Source organism: Triticum dicoccoides, chromosome 7A, assembly GCF_002162155.2.
Source record: "Triticum dicoccoides isolate Atlit2015 ecotype Zavitan chromosome 7A, WEW_v2.0, whole genome shotgun sequence".
In the NCBI taxonomy this organism is placed as follows: Eukaryota; Viridiplantae; Streptophyta; class Magnoliopsida; order Poales; family Poaceae; genus Triticum; species Triticum dicoccoides.
This window is the reverse complement of record NC_041392.1, coordinates 171,692,798-171,705,351: the sequence shown is the minus strand read 5'-3', so window position 1 is coordinate 171,705,351 and position 12,554 is coordinate 171,692,798. Positions and strand designations below refer to the sequence as shown.

Below are 12,554 nucleotides of genomic sequence, written 5' to 3'. Positions count from 1 at the left end.
GCACCACCAGAGGGAGTGTCATGCATCGCCCCGTCAGATCTGACCATCCAGATCTCAACAGGGGCTTCCTAGGAACTGGCACGTCCGGTCGACGGGCAACGTTGCTCGCGCCGACCACCACCACCTCCAAGCCCCCATACTAGCGCTAGCCCCCACAATAACCACCGAGGACTGCCAACTCACCGTCAAACCATGATCCATGCACCCATAGAGAGAGGCGGAGACCCGGACTATGCCAGCCACATGCCACAAGGTCGCCATGACCAACCAACATTAGGGCACCATTGTCCTCGACCACCGCCAAGGCAACAGCTAACAGCCCAAGCCGCCGTAGCTCGCGTCACCCGTCTGTCCAAACCTGGCCAGCCGCCGCCGCCGAAGCCTGTTGCGCCCGCCGACACCAACCCGTCAGGCATGCACCACCTTGACCACCTCCAGGCTCCCCGTTGCATCACGGGCACACTGTTGCCCCTTCAAGCTTTGGCGCGCGACCACATAGCAGTCCCCATCACCATGACAATGTCCTGCGTCGAGCCAGCCATGGGGGAAGACGAGTAGACCTCGTCGCCGGTGCCGGCGTCCGGTCCCAACCGCGCCCTCTGGCCGCAGCGAAGGAGAGGAGACATGGTGTAGGGACTACCTGGCTACATCTGCTAGGGCTGCCCTCCTCGTCGCACGCGGGTGCAGGGTGGGAGGGTGATATTTTTCTTCCATATTACACCTACCTTACATGACGACAAAATATCAAGACTAAATCAAGACATCAAGGATGCACAAAGCCAAGAAAATTAGAAAAATAAGGAAAAACAAAGAGAGTCGACCAGATGAGCGACTTGCAAGGGAACACCATCCATCGTCCTTGGCAACACACGGGCCACGGGAAACGTTTTCCAAAAGCAATCCCCTAGGAATGAAGCTGTCATAGGCGTCAGTCGTCGCCGGGCCCACCACCGAGGATCATATATTAGGTCTTCACCCTGAAATGCACATCTGAGCAAACTCGAAAACAACACCTTCAACTGTTCAACAAAGGACGTGATGCGTAAACATCGCTTTGCCAGGTGCAACCATCCAAGTCCAAACGGATGATCTTCACACCTAAGCTCGAGACTTGTGCTCGCAGAGCACCACCGCCAAAGTTACCATGTGTTGCCCTCCATATTCAAAGTGTTTTTTTAAGATATAAATACACCCATTCAAAAGAAACCTAAGGTACAAAAATCCTAAATAAAAAACTAAAAAATAAATAAAGTACAAAGGCTCAATAGAGAGGGAGACACTTGAGTAACAATACACTCCATCTCCGTCTCTAAAAATAGCATTGTGAACCACCCTAATCCTCCTCCATGAAAAAGAAATCAAGCCACTAATCGCTCTCAAAACCCGACACGCTTATACTCCCTCCGTTCCTAAATATAAGTCTTTTTAGACATTTCAAATGGAATGCAACATACGGATGTATGTAGACATATTTTAGAGTGTCGATTCACTCATTTTGCTCCGTATGTAGTCACTTGGTGGAATCTCTAGAAAGACTTATATTTAGGAACGGAGGGAGTACTACTAAGATAATCCAAAAAGCCCCTCCCCCCGACCTCCCCTGCCCCGAGTTTTTTAAACGCGCCACTTAAGAGCAAGACAACCGCAACTACTAAAAGCGAGACACGCACAGCAGACAGCACACGCACAGTGACGCGGGGGGAAGAGGAGGAGCAAGCGCCGGAGCTCAGCTAGGGTTTCCCCGATCCCGGCGCGCGGCAGGGGCGCTCCCCGAGCTCGCCGCTTAGGGCGGGGGAGGCTCGCCGGCGCGGCGGGGCGAGGGCTCCCTCCGACGCGGGGGGCGCGGCGGACCCTGCATGCCGGGGCGGCCCGCCGGGGCTCAGATCTGAGATGGCCGACGGCGGCGAGGAGGGGAATGTGGCGGCGCCCAGGGGCTTCTCGCGGCGGAGGGGCGCCGTGCGGGCCAGCCTCGACGCCGACGAGCTCATGGCGCTCATGCACGGCTCGGATCCCGTCCGGGTCGAGCTCACCCGCCTCGAGAACGAGCTCAGGGGTGAGCTGCTGATCTGCCCCTGCCGTTTCGCTCCGGTGTTTTCGATAGGGTCTGACTGTTTTGCTGGTTTGTGGTGCCAGACAAGGAGCGGGAGCTCGGGGAGGCGCACACGGAGATACGCGCGCTGCGGCTGTCCGAGAGGGCGCGGGAGAAGGCCGTGGAGGAGGTAAATTGCCGATTGCTCTTGGGATTTTGTGGTACGGAGGTGCGGTATCTGCTATTTTAGGCTGGAATTGATGTCAGGGATTGCGGGGAAGTGCCAAATTCGGTTAGGTTATTAGTTAGAATGGGCACTTCAGTATGCTAATTGCATGGCTCTAGCCTCTTGTTGCGGTGTTGAGGTACCTTGTACTGTCATTGCATTATGGTCCATTTTGGCCCACTGAATGCTAGATTATCAAACCAAAATTTTAGTTTTGCAACGATGGGTTTAGGTGTTCAGCAGCAATGAAGTCGATTTGCTAAGTGGGGACCTATGCTGTCAACTGTCGTATAGGAGGTGTTTGTGTTTCTACAGCCATCTTTAATCTTGTTCTTAGCAATGGAATATAGCCATTTGTTTTTCATGCTTCATATTTTTTAGTGGTCCTGTGCCTTGTATTTTTCTGGGCTGTACTTGTGGTATTTCGGTGCTCAACTCTACCAAATTTCCATGACTTCATTCTTAAGCAATGCCAGAAGCACCTGTGGTAAAAAGATAAAGCTGTTCGTTTTTTTGCTGGTCTTGTATTTATTTAGAATGGACACTTCAGTATGCTAATTCATGGCTCTTGCTGCGTGTGCTGTCACTGAATTCTGGTTCATTTCGATATACCGTGTGCTAGGTTATCAAACTAGATTTTTAGATTTGCAAGGACTGAATGTGAATGGGTTTAGATGCTCAACAACAATGAAATCATTCTGCTAACCGGGGACTTATGCTGCCAAACTGTTGTATAGGAGGTGCCTGGCTTTTCTTTTCTTGTGACATAGGCCCTGTTTGGTTCAGCTTTTATCGACAGATTCCGCTGCCGCGCAGCAGAATCTGAACCAAAGGGCGAACCCAGCAGAATCCGATTCCAGAAATCCGCTGCCAAAATCTGAACCAAAAGCAGAATCAGCCCAGGACGTGCTTTCCAAAATCTGATTCCGCTGCGGGCCAAAATCTGAAAAGGCTGTATCAGCTGGTTTGCCAAATGACCTACATATTTTTTACATCAGATTTTCCACAGCTGTTTTTCCGCAGCAGATTTTTCACAGCTGCTTTTAGAAATCCACAGCCGAACCAAACAGGGCCTAATGGCTCTTGTTGCCAACTCTTAGGATTACTATGACTGGGTTACTGTATGCTTATAGCTTACTTTCGCTCTCTGTTATTCTTTTATCAATATTTTTTTTTGGCGTCAAGAGTTAATTGGTCAAATATGGTAGCATGGCTTTTCACGAATTGAGTTCTTCAGTTGCACTTGAATAATACAGCTTTCTTCCACTCTTGGGTTTCAATACATTCCATGGTCCATAGATAAGGTAGAGGAGCTTATATATTTGTGCATTGGCATACTATATCCTGCTTTCATGTTAACAAACTTTGAAATATAAAATATTTATGATGTGCTATTGATTATTATTTTCATTTTCTTGACCATTCGAATGTCATAATGCACTAGTAGTCCTTTTATTTTATGTGAATCACTATCGATGATTGCATATTTTTTGGTGGACAATGAGTTCTTATTATAAATTGGCGTCGAAGAACTTAAAATGCTTGTGTATACCTATATTGAATTTCACTTGTTTGTTGTCAACCTATCATTATGGATTGAAACTTAGGGCTTGAAATCCTCTGACTAGAGAACTATGAATTAGAAAACAAGTTTGAGTATAAGTTATTGCAGCTCATATTATACTGAATATTTTTTCTGTTTCGTGTAAGTTCATAAGTTAAAACGCTGAATTACTTGTTGATACTAATTATTTTTTATTAACCATAAACCTGACGATGATTACCTACTTTCTCTGATTAACATGACTGTAATCTTGTGTGGCAGCTTACAGATGAGCTGGAGAGGATGGACGAGAAGCTCAAGTTGACAGAATATCACCTAGATAACAAAGTACTGTCTTATGATTTATGTCTTATCTTTTGCTATTCTCTGTCTTTTGATTGTGCTTTAATATAGAGAATAAAACTTGTAGAATCTAGAAGTCAAGAAGATAAATGACGAGAAAAAGGCTGCAATGGCTGCTCAGTTTGCGGCAGAAGCTACTTTGCGAAGAGTGCATGCAGCTCAAAAGGATGATGACATGCCGCCAATTGAAGCCATTCTTGCCCCACTTGAAGCAGAGCTAAAGCTATCTCGGCAAGAGGTTCTACTTTTACTTCATATATCCCCCCTTCTATTTTTGTGTTTGTCATGAATTTATAATGTCTCCCTAACAGCCCACAATCTTCATCCTCCAATGCACCTAGATGGTTACTCCTTGTCACAAATAAGTGATGTTTTGGACATGTCTCCAGTGATTTTTTTTGAACCTTGACTGCGAATATCATTTTAATTATTCATATTGGAAATTTGAAAATCATGTGTAAATTGTCTCGAAAGGTATTTCTAGAGCACTATATTTTTCTTGTCTTTTATACATATATTACAATAGGAGTTAGTGGACAAAATTACATCTCGAAGGCTGTGTCAACGTCCAAAATGTCACTTATTTGTGATATGGAGGGAGTATCTAATTGCAACTTTCCAGTAGTCATGTATTCACATGAACAAAAGAGATGATAAACTATGAAATTGACTTGGTTGATTTCAGATTGCAAAGCTCCAGGAGGATAATAGAGCCTTGGATCGACTAACAAAACAAAAAGAGGCAGCACTACTGGAAGCAGAAAGGACTGTGCAAATAGCAATTGCAAAAGCTGCTATGGTTGATGACTTGCAAAACAAGAACCAAGATTTGATGAAGCAAATTGAGATCTGTCATGTATGTGGGTGCATGTAGTGTATTCTTGGCCATCTGGAGTAAATAACTTCCAACATATAGCAATAGAGCTATGAAAATGCTGAATTGTTTACTTTATGCATTGCAGGAAGAAAATAAGATATTGGATAAGTTGCATCGCCAAAAGGTTGCAGAAGTTGAAAAGCTTAGTCAAACTGTGAGGGAGCTGGAAGAGTCTGTTCTTGCAGGTGGTGCAGCTGCCAATGCTGTTAGAGATTACCAGCGCAAAGTGCAGGAGATGAATGTAACAAACTACCCTTAATTTGTTGCCTTTGCCATCAAATATTAATTGGCTGATACCTAGTTATGTTCATGATTTTGTCAGGACGAAAGAAAAACACTTGACCGTGAACTTGCTCGTGCGAAAGTTACAGCAAATAGGGTTGCTGTGGTGGTAGCAAATGAGTGGAAAGATTCTAATGATAAAGTGATGCCAGTTAAACAGTGGCTTGAAGAGCGCAGATTCATGCAGGTGAGACTAGTAGGATTTATTTATGCCTTTCTGTTATTGATGTGCATTGTTTGCTTAGATGCAGGCATATGCTTGTTCTTGGTGAAGTTAAACGTTTTGCCTGCTGGCTCTTTTATTGAAATCATATGTGGCAACCTGTAATTACCTTTTTTGGGGGGTTTCTGCAGGGTGAAATGCAACAACTTCGTGATAAGCTTGCTGTTGCAGAACGAACAGCACGGTCTGAAGCTCAACTTAAGGTTTGCAAACCGTTCTGTTTTAATTCAGTGTGAGCTAGAACTTGTTAAGGGAATTGTTCAGACAGGCTAAACTTGTTAGTTCTTCATAAACTCAGGAAAAATACCAGTTGCGCCTGAAAGTTTTGGAAGATGGACTGCGAGGGCCACCAAGTGGCTCTAGTCGACCGCCTACTGAAGGGAAGAGTTTCAGCAACGGTCCTTCCCGTCGGTTATCACTCGGCGGAGCAGATAATGTGTCTAAAGTCTCACCAAATGGCTTATTAACAAGGAGATCTCCATCTTTCCATTCAAGATCCTCTCTTTCTTCTAGCAGCAGCTTGATACTAAAACACGCTAAAGGAACTTCAAAGTCATTTGATGGTGGAACTAGGTCACAAGACAGGGGAAAGGTCCATGGGAATGGATCACATTTACTTAACAAATCTACAGATGCAGTTAAAGATCGTGAAGCGAATGATGGTTGGAAAGGGACTGTGGATGAGGGAACTAATGAAAGTCCAAATAGCAATGCAGATCAGAGAAGTAATGAAACCACAAATAGCAACTCAATTGAAATGGTCTCTGGTTTCCTGTATAATATGTTGCAGAAGGAGGTGGTATCTTTGAGGAAAGCATGCCATGAAAAAGATCAAAGTCTAAAGGACAAAGATGATGCCATTGAAGTATGCAACCATTTCTTATTTATGCAGTTTGTGCGGACATGATGCGGACATTATAAAGTTATTTATTATCTCCTTTTGTCTTGCAGATGTTAGCAAAGAAAGTTGATACCTTAACCAAAGCCATGGAAGTGGAGGCTAAAAAGATGAGGCGAGAGGTTGCTGCCATGGAGAAAGAAGTTGCAGCTATGCGTGTCGATAAGGACCAAGAAATCAAAGCCAGGCGGCTTGGTAACTCAAAAGGGTCTGGGAGTTCTCAACTGCTTCCTGGAAGGTACATCTTCACAGATTCTTAAACGTTTTCAGGAACTTATTCTGATTGAAATAGTTCAAATGACATTCTTGGGATGATGATTTGCCATGTGTGACATTAGTAGCAATTTCTGTTTAATATTTCCATCACCAAGTGATCTTAGTTTTGTTATGTTGCACCTGCAATTTTATGTCCATATTTGCTCTTAGTGATTAGTTCTCTTACGATGTCATGCCACTAAAAAAATATACGAGGAGAACATGTGAAATTGTGAATTATTCAGGTGTACAGAACTACATTTACAACAAAAGCTTAGAATTATTTTGCCACTTGGTAAATTTGATACTGGAGAAAGCTCTCAAGTCTGTCGTACCTATAAGCTCAACTACTATGTGGTGAAACTGAAAAAATTTAAGGAGACTTTATCTTTTACCACCCTCTTCCTGAAATTACATCTTCATACAGTTTCTTCCTCTAACCCACAGTGAATTTTGTTCCTTGTGTGCAGAAGCGCAACACGAAGTGGGTTGGCACGCAACTTCCAATGACGGCGGCACTAACTTGAGGCGGCGTACTATTCCATAGAGTCCATTTCGCTCTGTATTTGTTTCGTTCCATTACGTATTAGTTTTGTGGTTGAGATGATAGCACAGATGACCCTGTGATAATCTTGGGAGCCGGGGAAAGGGCAGTAGGCTCGGATCTGACGTGATTGCTTCTCTGCCGTAGAGGAGGTGGCCCTGAGGCGAGGTCTAACCCCCTACGGCTCGCCCTCGTTTTGTCGTCGATGCACCTGATGCTTTTGTATAGGCTGGACGGGTCTCCACGTCCTTCTCCCATCTGTAATGTAGCTAGAGTGTTTGCTTGGTTCTGCTCCTCCATACCCCCGCTGCCCAGGTTGTGAATATATTGTTATTCTCACATGATTATTGGCTCTCCTCTATTTACCATGGTGTTTTGGTTGGAAATTCCATTACAATACTCGTCGTTGATTTACATTCCAGCCTGACAATCAGAAATAGAAATGTTGCCCATTGGATTTCCCTGGGTCTGATTCCCTGTACAAATTTCTGAAAGAATGCATGACAAAAGATAGCAAGTCTGATACTGTACAGTTCTTGGAGCAGCTTGTCAAGAAACTGGAGCCAGCAGTGAGAACTTGACATGGAGTGAGATCTTCCCCTTCTCGACATCAAGCTTTGCACCTGTGACCAGCCAGTACCCAGGGGCGTCCTGCGGCCCCATGGTAACCTGAGACGTGTCAACAAACTTGAGCAGCTTCTGGTCGCCGACGGGCACCGGCGGCCCTCCGGCGAACACGCCGGAGTCGACGTTGACTCTTGCCGGTTCCTGCCGGTCTCTCTCAGCGGCGCCCGAAGACGCCGCCGCCCCTAACGACTTGGACAGGAAGCTCCCTTTACCCGAGAGCCTCGCCGTGTTGTGCGCCCATTTGGACTGCACCACGGCGTACCCTGCCAGCTCGGTGTACAGGACCCTGAGGTGCAGCACGGCGGTCGAGTCGTGGGCCCTGACGTGCAGCTGCACGCCGGACACGACGTACGCGGTCCGCCGGTGCGCGCTGCACCAGTTGGGATCGTACTTCACCGGCGCGGTGCAGACGCGGGCGAACATCCGCCGCTGCACCGGCTCGTGGTACCGCTCGTCGGAGACCGCCTCCGACCCGCGCCATATCGGCGGCTTGTCCCGCCGTCCCTTGATGAACGTTGGGGTGCTCGCCAGATGCTGCAGGTGGAGGCCTAGCCTGACCATGACATGAAGATGTTCAGTCAACATTCCAATAGAAGAAAACTTTTTTTTTTTTTTTGCGGGACCAATAGAAGAAAACTGAACATACTGCTACAGCAAACTGCAGATAGCACAGCTACCTGTTGTTCTTCTTGCCTTCTAGATGCAGTCTCATCCCGGTGACCGGCAAGTTTGGAATGATAACCTGCATTTAGTTGAGTGAGCATGCATCTCCATTGGATTTGCAGATGGTTTGAAGCAAAGGGGAATGGTTTCTTGCCTGGTTTGAGTTGACATGGAGCTTTGATCCCACAAGGCTGAAGTGCAAGGCTTGGCTCGCGCCCTGCCGGTTCGAACACAGAGCGAGGGGTAGGTCACTGAGCACAGGGGCCCATGATCTGTGGTGCTGGAAGTCGAGGAAGTACCTCAAATCTTCTACCGGGGGTTTGTCTGTTGGAGATCAGTGACATAGTTAAGCATTTTTAGCTGCACATAGACGTTCTCTCCTCTGGTGATTTTCCATGAAACTGCTAGACCAAAAATGTTGTTGGAGTAGATAGAGGTCTTACATCTCAGGTAGAGGTTTATGGCATGCGAGAGGAAGCCCAAGCCTGACACTCCCTTGAGAAGGGATGTCAGGGGCACAAGCTTGAAGCCGATGGCGTCCGGCTTTGCCGGCACGGTGAGCAGCCACTCGGCGTGGCTCCTCGCCGCCGTGTCCCCTCCCCTCTTGGAGTATATCACTGTCACGCCCTGCATCAGCTGAAAATCAGCAAAGACGACCTGCTTCATGACTGTTGATAAGTTGCAACTTGGAATAGTAGTGTACCTCTTTGCATGCGACCTGACTAGTCATTCCTTCAACCCTCGGCTGTGTTAACTGGGCATCAAACACGTTGAAGGCCTCAGGGACCTGCTGCAGTCATAATCATGGAGTTCTTTTAAGCACATTTCGCTTGAGGTAATCATAGTTTCAGTTTGGGATGGTCAGAAAATTAACAAAATTTCTTGACCTTGGTCTTGTTATCTCTGGACTTGCTGTGTGAAGGAGGCATGGGGCATGTCCCGGTGAAGAGCTGGTCGCCTAGCTTCTCCAGGTGCTCCTTGATCTCGGACTCCGGTAGCAGCGACGACTTGTCCTGCTTCACGTAGACCACGTCCTGGCCGCCAATGCTCACCCCGACGACGATGTGCGTCCCGTACCTCTCGATGAAACTGCTCACAGATTCACAGAGTGGGAGTGGGGTTAGTTTTCATGCAGTTTATCAGTGTGGAGATCAGCTACAGTCCACTCTGGCAGATCAGTCCAAGATGTTGCAAGGCTTGATGGCACGTGTTGAGAGTTTTCTGGAGCGGGCGGAGGCTACTCTGACCAAGCTCTCCCTCGTGTCGGCTTTGTTGCCGACTGCTCCGACGCCGCGACCTCCTGTTGTTTCTGGTGTTGGTTCCGTGGGAGACGAGGGGACGGAGCTCTTCGGTTGTTTCTCCCCTCGTGCTGGGGCCAGTTCTTCGCCGGTGTTTGTCTTGCCCCTTGTGTCGGCTACTGTTGAGGATAAGGCCATCGTCGAGGTCGTCACCCCTGTGCTGCAGGTCATGCCCGAGCTTCAACAACTATGTGTGAGACCAGCTTCGCCTCCGTCTGTGGAGCATATGGAGGTCGACGCGCCAGCGACCTCGTGTGAGGGACATGATTCTCGTTTGTCATGTGAGCAACTGGAGGCGCCTGAGTCCACTGTGTCGGTGGCACCTGAGTCCATTGTGTCAGTGGTACCCGTGGCTGATGATGGTGAGGCGGTCAGTATGTTGGCGCCTGATCCTTCAGCGCCCAGCCAGCCGCTCGCCTCTGTGGATCGTGGAGGTTCCGACGTTGCGGTTACCGGCTCGCATGTGGCTGTGAGGCACGAGGCGTCTGTGCGCGACAAGGTTGATGAAATTCTCTTCGAGATTGAGATTCACAGTTTGCTCAAACGTTTGAAGAGGGCTAGCCCTGGATCTGGCAAGACGATTGTGGAGGAGGCTCTCAGGAGCAATGCAAAGAAGAGTAGCGCCACAGGAAAGGTGTCCGCAGCAGCTTGATGGTTCAGTGGATTTTGGTGATGAGCATGGTATTTAGCGAGGTACTCTCGTTGGGGTCTTCTTTGCGATGTAAGAGTGTGAGGGTTGATGGACCTTGCGTGTTGGTTTTGGTTGTCGGGTTGGTTGTGTGGTTATAGGGTTGCATGCTCTGTGAGTAGTCCACATGTGGTGAGTTTGTATCGGTTTTCGTCCGGTTTTTCTTTAATTAACCGGGCAATTCTCTTCTGCTTAATTAATCGATGAGGCAAATCTTTTGCCTCCGTTTCGAAAAAAGTGTGGAGATCAGCTGATAATTTGAATCCTGAGTCCCGAGTCCTAAGTCCTGACTGACAAAACATCATCTGATGCATCATGCTTCCATGACTCTCGAGGGTGAAATGATCAGGGTTCACATACTATTAGGCCCCACAAAGTTGTGAAAGGTAATTCGAGACCTTGACTTGAACAAGTCAAGCCCTGCGTCAATTTTCCACCGCGCACGCATACGATCTTTCACACCACATGGGCACGAGTGTCGTGGGCGGCCTTGCACTATCCTGGCAAAGGACGAGGAGGTCGCCGTCCACAGCTGATCGCCTCGTCAATTGCATGATTCGTTTCCAAGTACGGTCAAGCAGGAGCTGCTCACATGTATGCATTGCACACTATGTAGACTGTAGAGTACCTTGCTATGGCTGACGGGTCCCAGGCGGCGGGCACGTCGGCGACGACGCGGTCGGCGAGCGCGAGCGGCCGGCAGTCGAGGTGGAGGTCGAGGAGGGAGATGAAGTAGCCGTCGAGCGCCAGGCACTTGGTGCTGGAGGCGTCCTGCGCCCAGGACCCGCCGTCCAGGCCGAAGCACGCGTTGAAGAGCCCCGACGGGATCTTCCCCGCCACCGAGCTCCGGCCGTTGAACAGCTCCGTCATCTGCACCCACGCGCGCGCGCGGTCAAGATTCAATCCACGGTCACGAACGCGTTCTCTAATTTCCTTACAAAAATTCAAAGTTTTGAATAGCGGGATATAACGGTTTTAGTCTTATTTTGAGGCCGTCGCTGTTTGCCATTGTCCATTATTTTTAAACTTTGATGAATTCTCTGCTAGAGTGTATTCTTTTGTAGTAACTGTTCCGTCGCGTTTGGCTTAGTCAAGAACTCCAGGATTCAAGACAACTAGAAAGTCAATACAAGATAATGTAATTCGTCATGCTGCTCTGATTTGTTTGGTCGGAAAATTTGACCAGGGCGAGGAGTTGAGTACTCGGGTGGGATTGCGAGGGAACTGGATTAGAATGATAATGAATTATCTTGGTCAATAGTTTCATGACTTGACTAGTTAATTTTTATCATCTCTGATTTATCAATCTGACATTTTTTTGGTGCATATAGATCTAACAGTTGAACACAGCTCAACAAATTCCATTTTCATACTAAATCATTTTAGCCAAAATTCTTCTCCTCCAACTCTAAGGCATGAGTAGAAAATTAGAGGGCCTCTCAAGAAAAAAGGAGGAGAGGAAGGTGCAGTTGAGCAGCAGCTAGTAACAAACCTTGTTGAACTCGAGCACGTCGGACCTGATCCTGACCCGGTTGCCCTTGCCGCACATGACGTCCGCCGGCACGTCGGCCACCGCGCCCATCCCCGGCACGGGGACCGCCGCCGCCTTGCCGCCGCTCCGGGCGACGAGGCACCCTTCCGCGGCCTTGCAGTGCTTCAGCCGCAGGTCGCCCGCCATGTCGACCCCCGTGCCGAGGCAGCTCACCGCGCTCGCCACCGCCGCCGCCATCTCCTCGCCGCCGCCGCTCACCGCCCTGGCCCTGGCCATCGCTCGTCCCACCATGAACCGCTCAACGAACCAGCCTATGCTTTGCTTGCTAGGTGCACAATCAAAATGGACCAGATCAATCCACGAAGGTTTCTCAAGGCGTCAAGCGCATGCGATATGTCCAATTGTCCGTCTCTCGTGGCTTGGCTCGTGCTGCCTGGAAGCGGCCAGAGACTGCGATGGCCGATTTGGAGCTGCCGATGCATAATTGGCACTTGTTGTCTCAGCGCAGATATATATAAAGAGAGAGGAGGAAGTGGCGGGAGCAAG

At 48.2% G+C, this 12,554-nt stretch overlaps 2 protein-coding genes across 3 annotated transcripts; one reads left to right on the top strand and one right to left on the bottom strand.

Moving 5' to 3' along the window:
• Positions 1 to 1,711: 1,711 nt before the first annotated feature.
• Positions 1,712 to 7,605, top strand: LOC119328174 (microtubule-associated protein 70-3-like). The gene is made up of 11 exons (XM_037601194.1): positions 1,712 to 2,053; positions 2,134 to 2,219; positions 4,081 to 4,146; positions 4,229 to 4,399; positions 4,847 to 5,017; positions 5,124 to 5,279; positions 5,361 to 5,507; positions 5,675 to 5,746; positions 5,842 to 6,408; positions 6,495 to 6,679; positions 7,167 to 7,605. The coding sequence occupies exons 1-11, from the start codon at positions 1,891 to 1,893 to the stop codon at positions 7,204 to 7,206; spliced, it is 1,824 nt and encodes a 607-aa protein (XP_037457091.1). The 5' UTR covers positions 1,712 to 1,890; the 3' UTR covers positions 7,207 to 7,605.
• Positions 7,606 to 7,732: 127 nt separating this feature from the next.
• Positions 7,733 to 12,554, bottom strand: LOC119328173 (MACPF domain-containing protein At1g14780-like). Of its 2 annotated transcripts, none has more exons than XM_037601192.1 (8): positions 12,009 to 12,554; positions 11,145 to 11,386; positions 9,418 to 9,619; positions 9,234 to 9,320; positions 8,974 to 9,157; positions 8,685 to 8,854; positions 8,545 to 8,609; positions 7,733 to 8,420 (listed from the first exon to the last, which is right to left on the bottom strand). In XM_037601192.1, the coding sequence occupies exons 1-8, from the start codon at positions 12,297 to 12,299 to the stop codon at positions 7,790 to 7,792; spliced, it is 1,872 nt and encodes a 623-aa protein (XP_037457089.1). In that variant the 5' UTR covers positions 12,300 to 12,554; the 3' UTR covers positions 7,733 to 7,789. The 2 variants fall into 2 exon arrangements, with proteins under 2 accessions (XP_037457089.1, XP_037457090.1); XM_037601193.1 differs by having other exon boundaries at positions 9,234 to 9,317.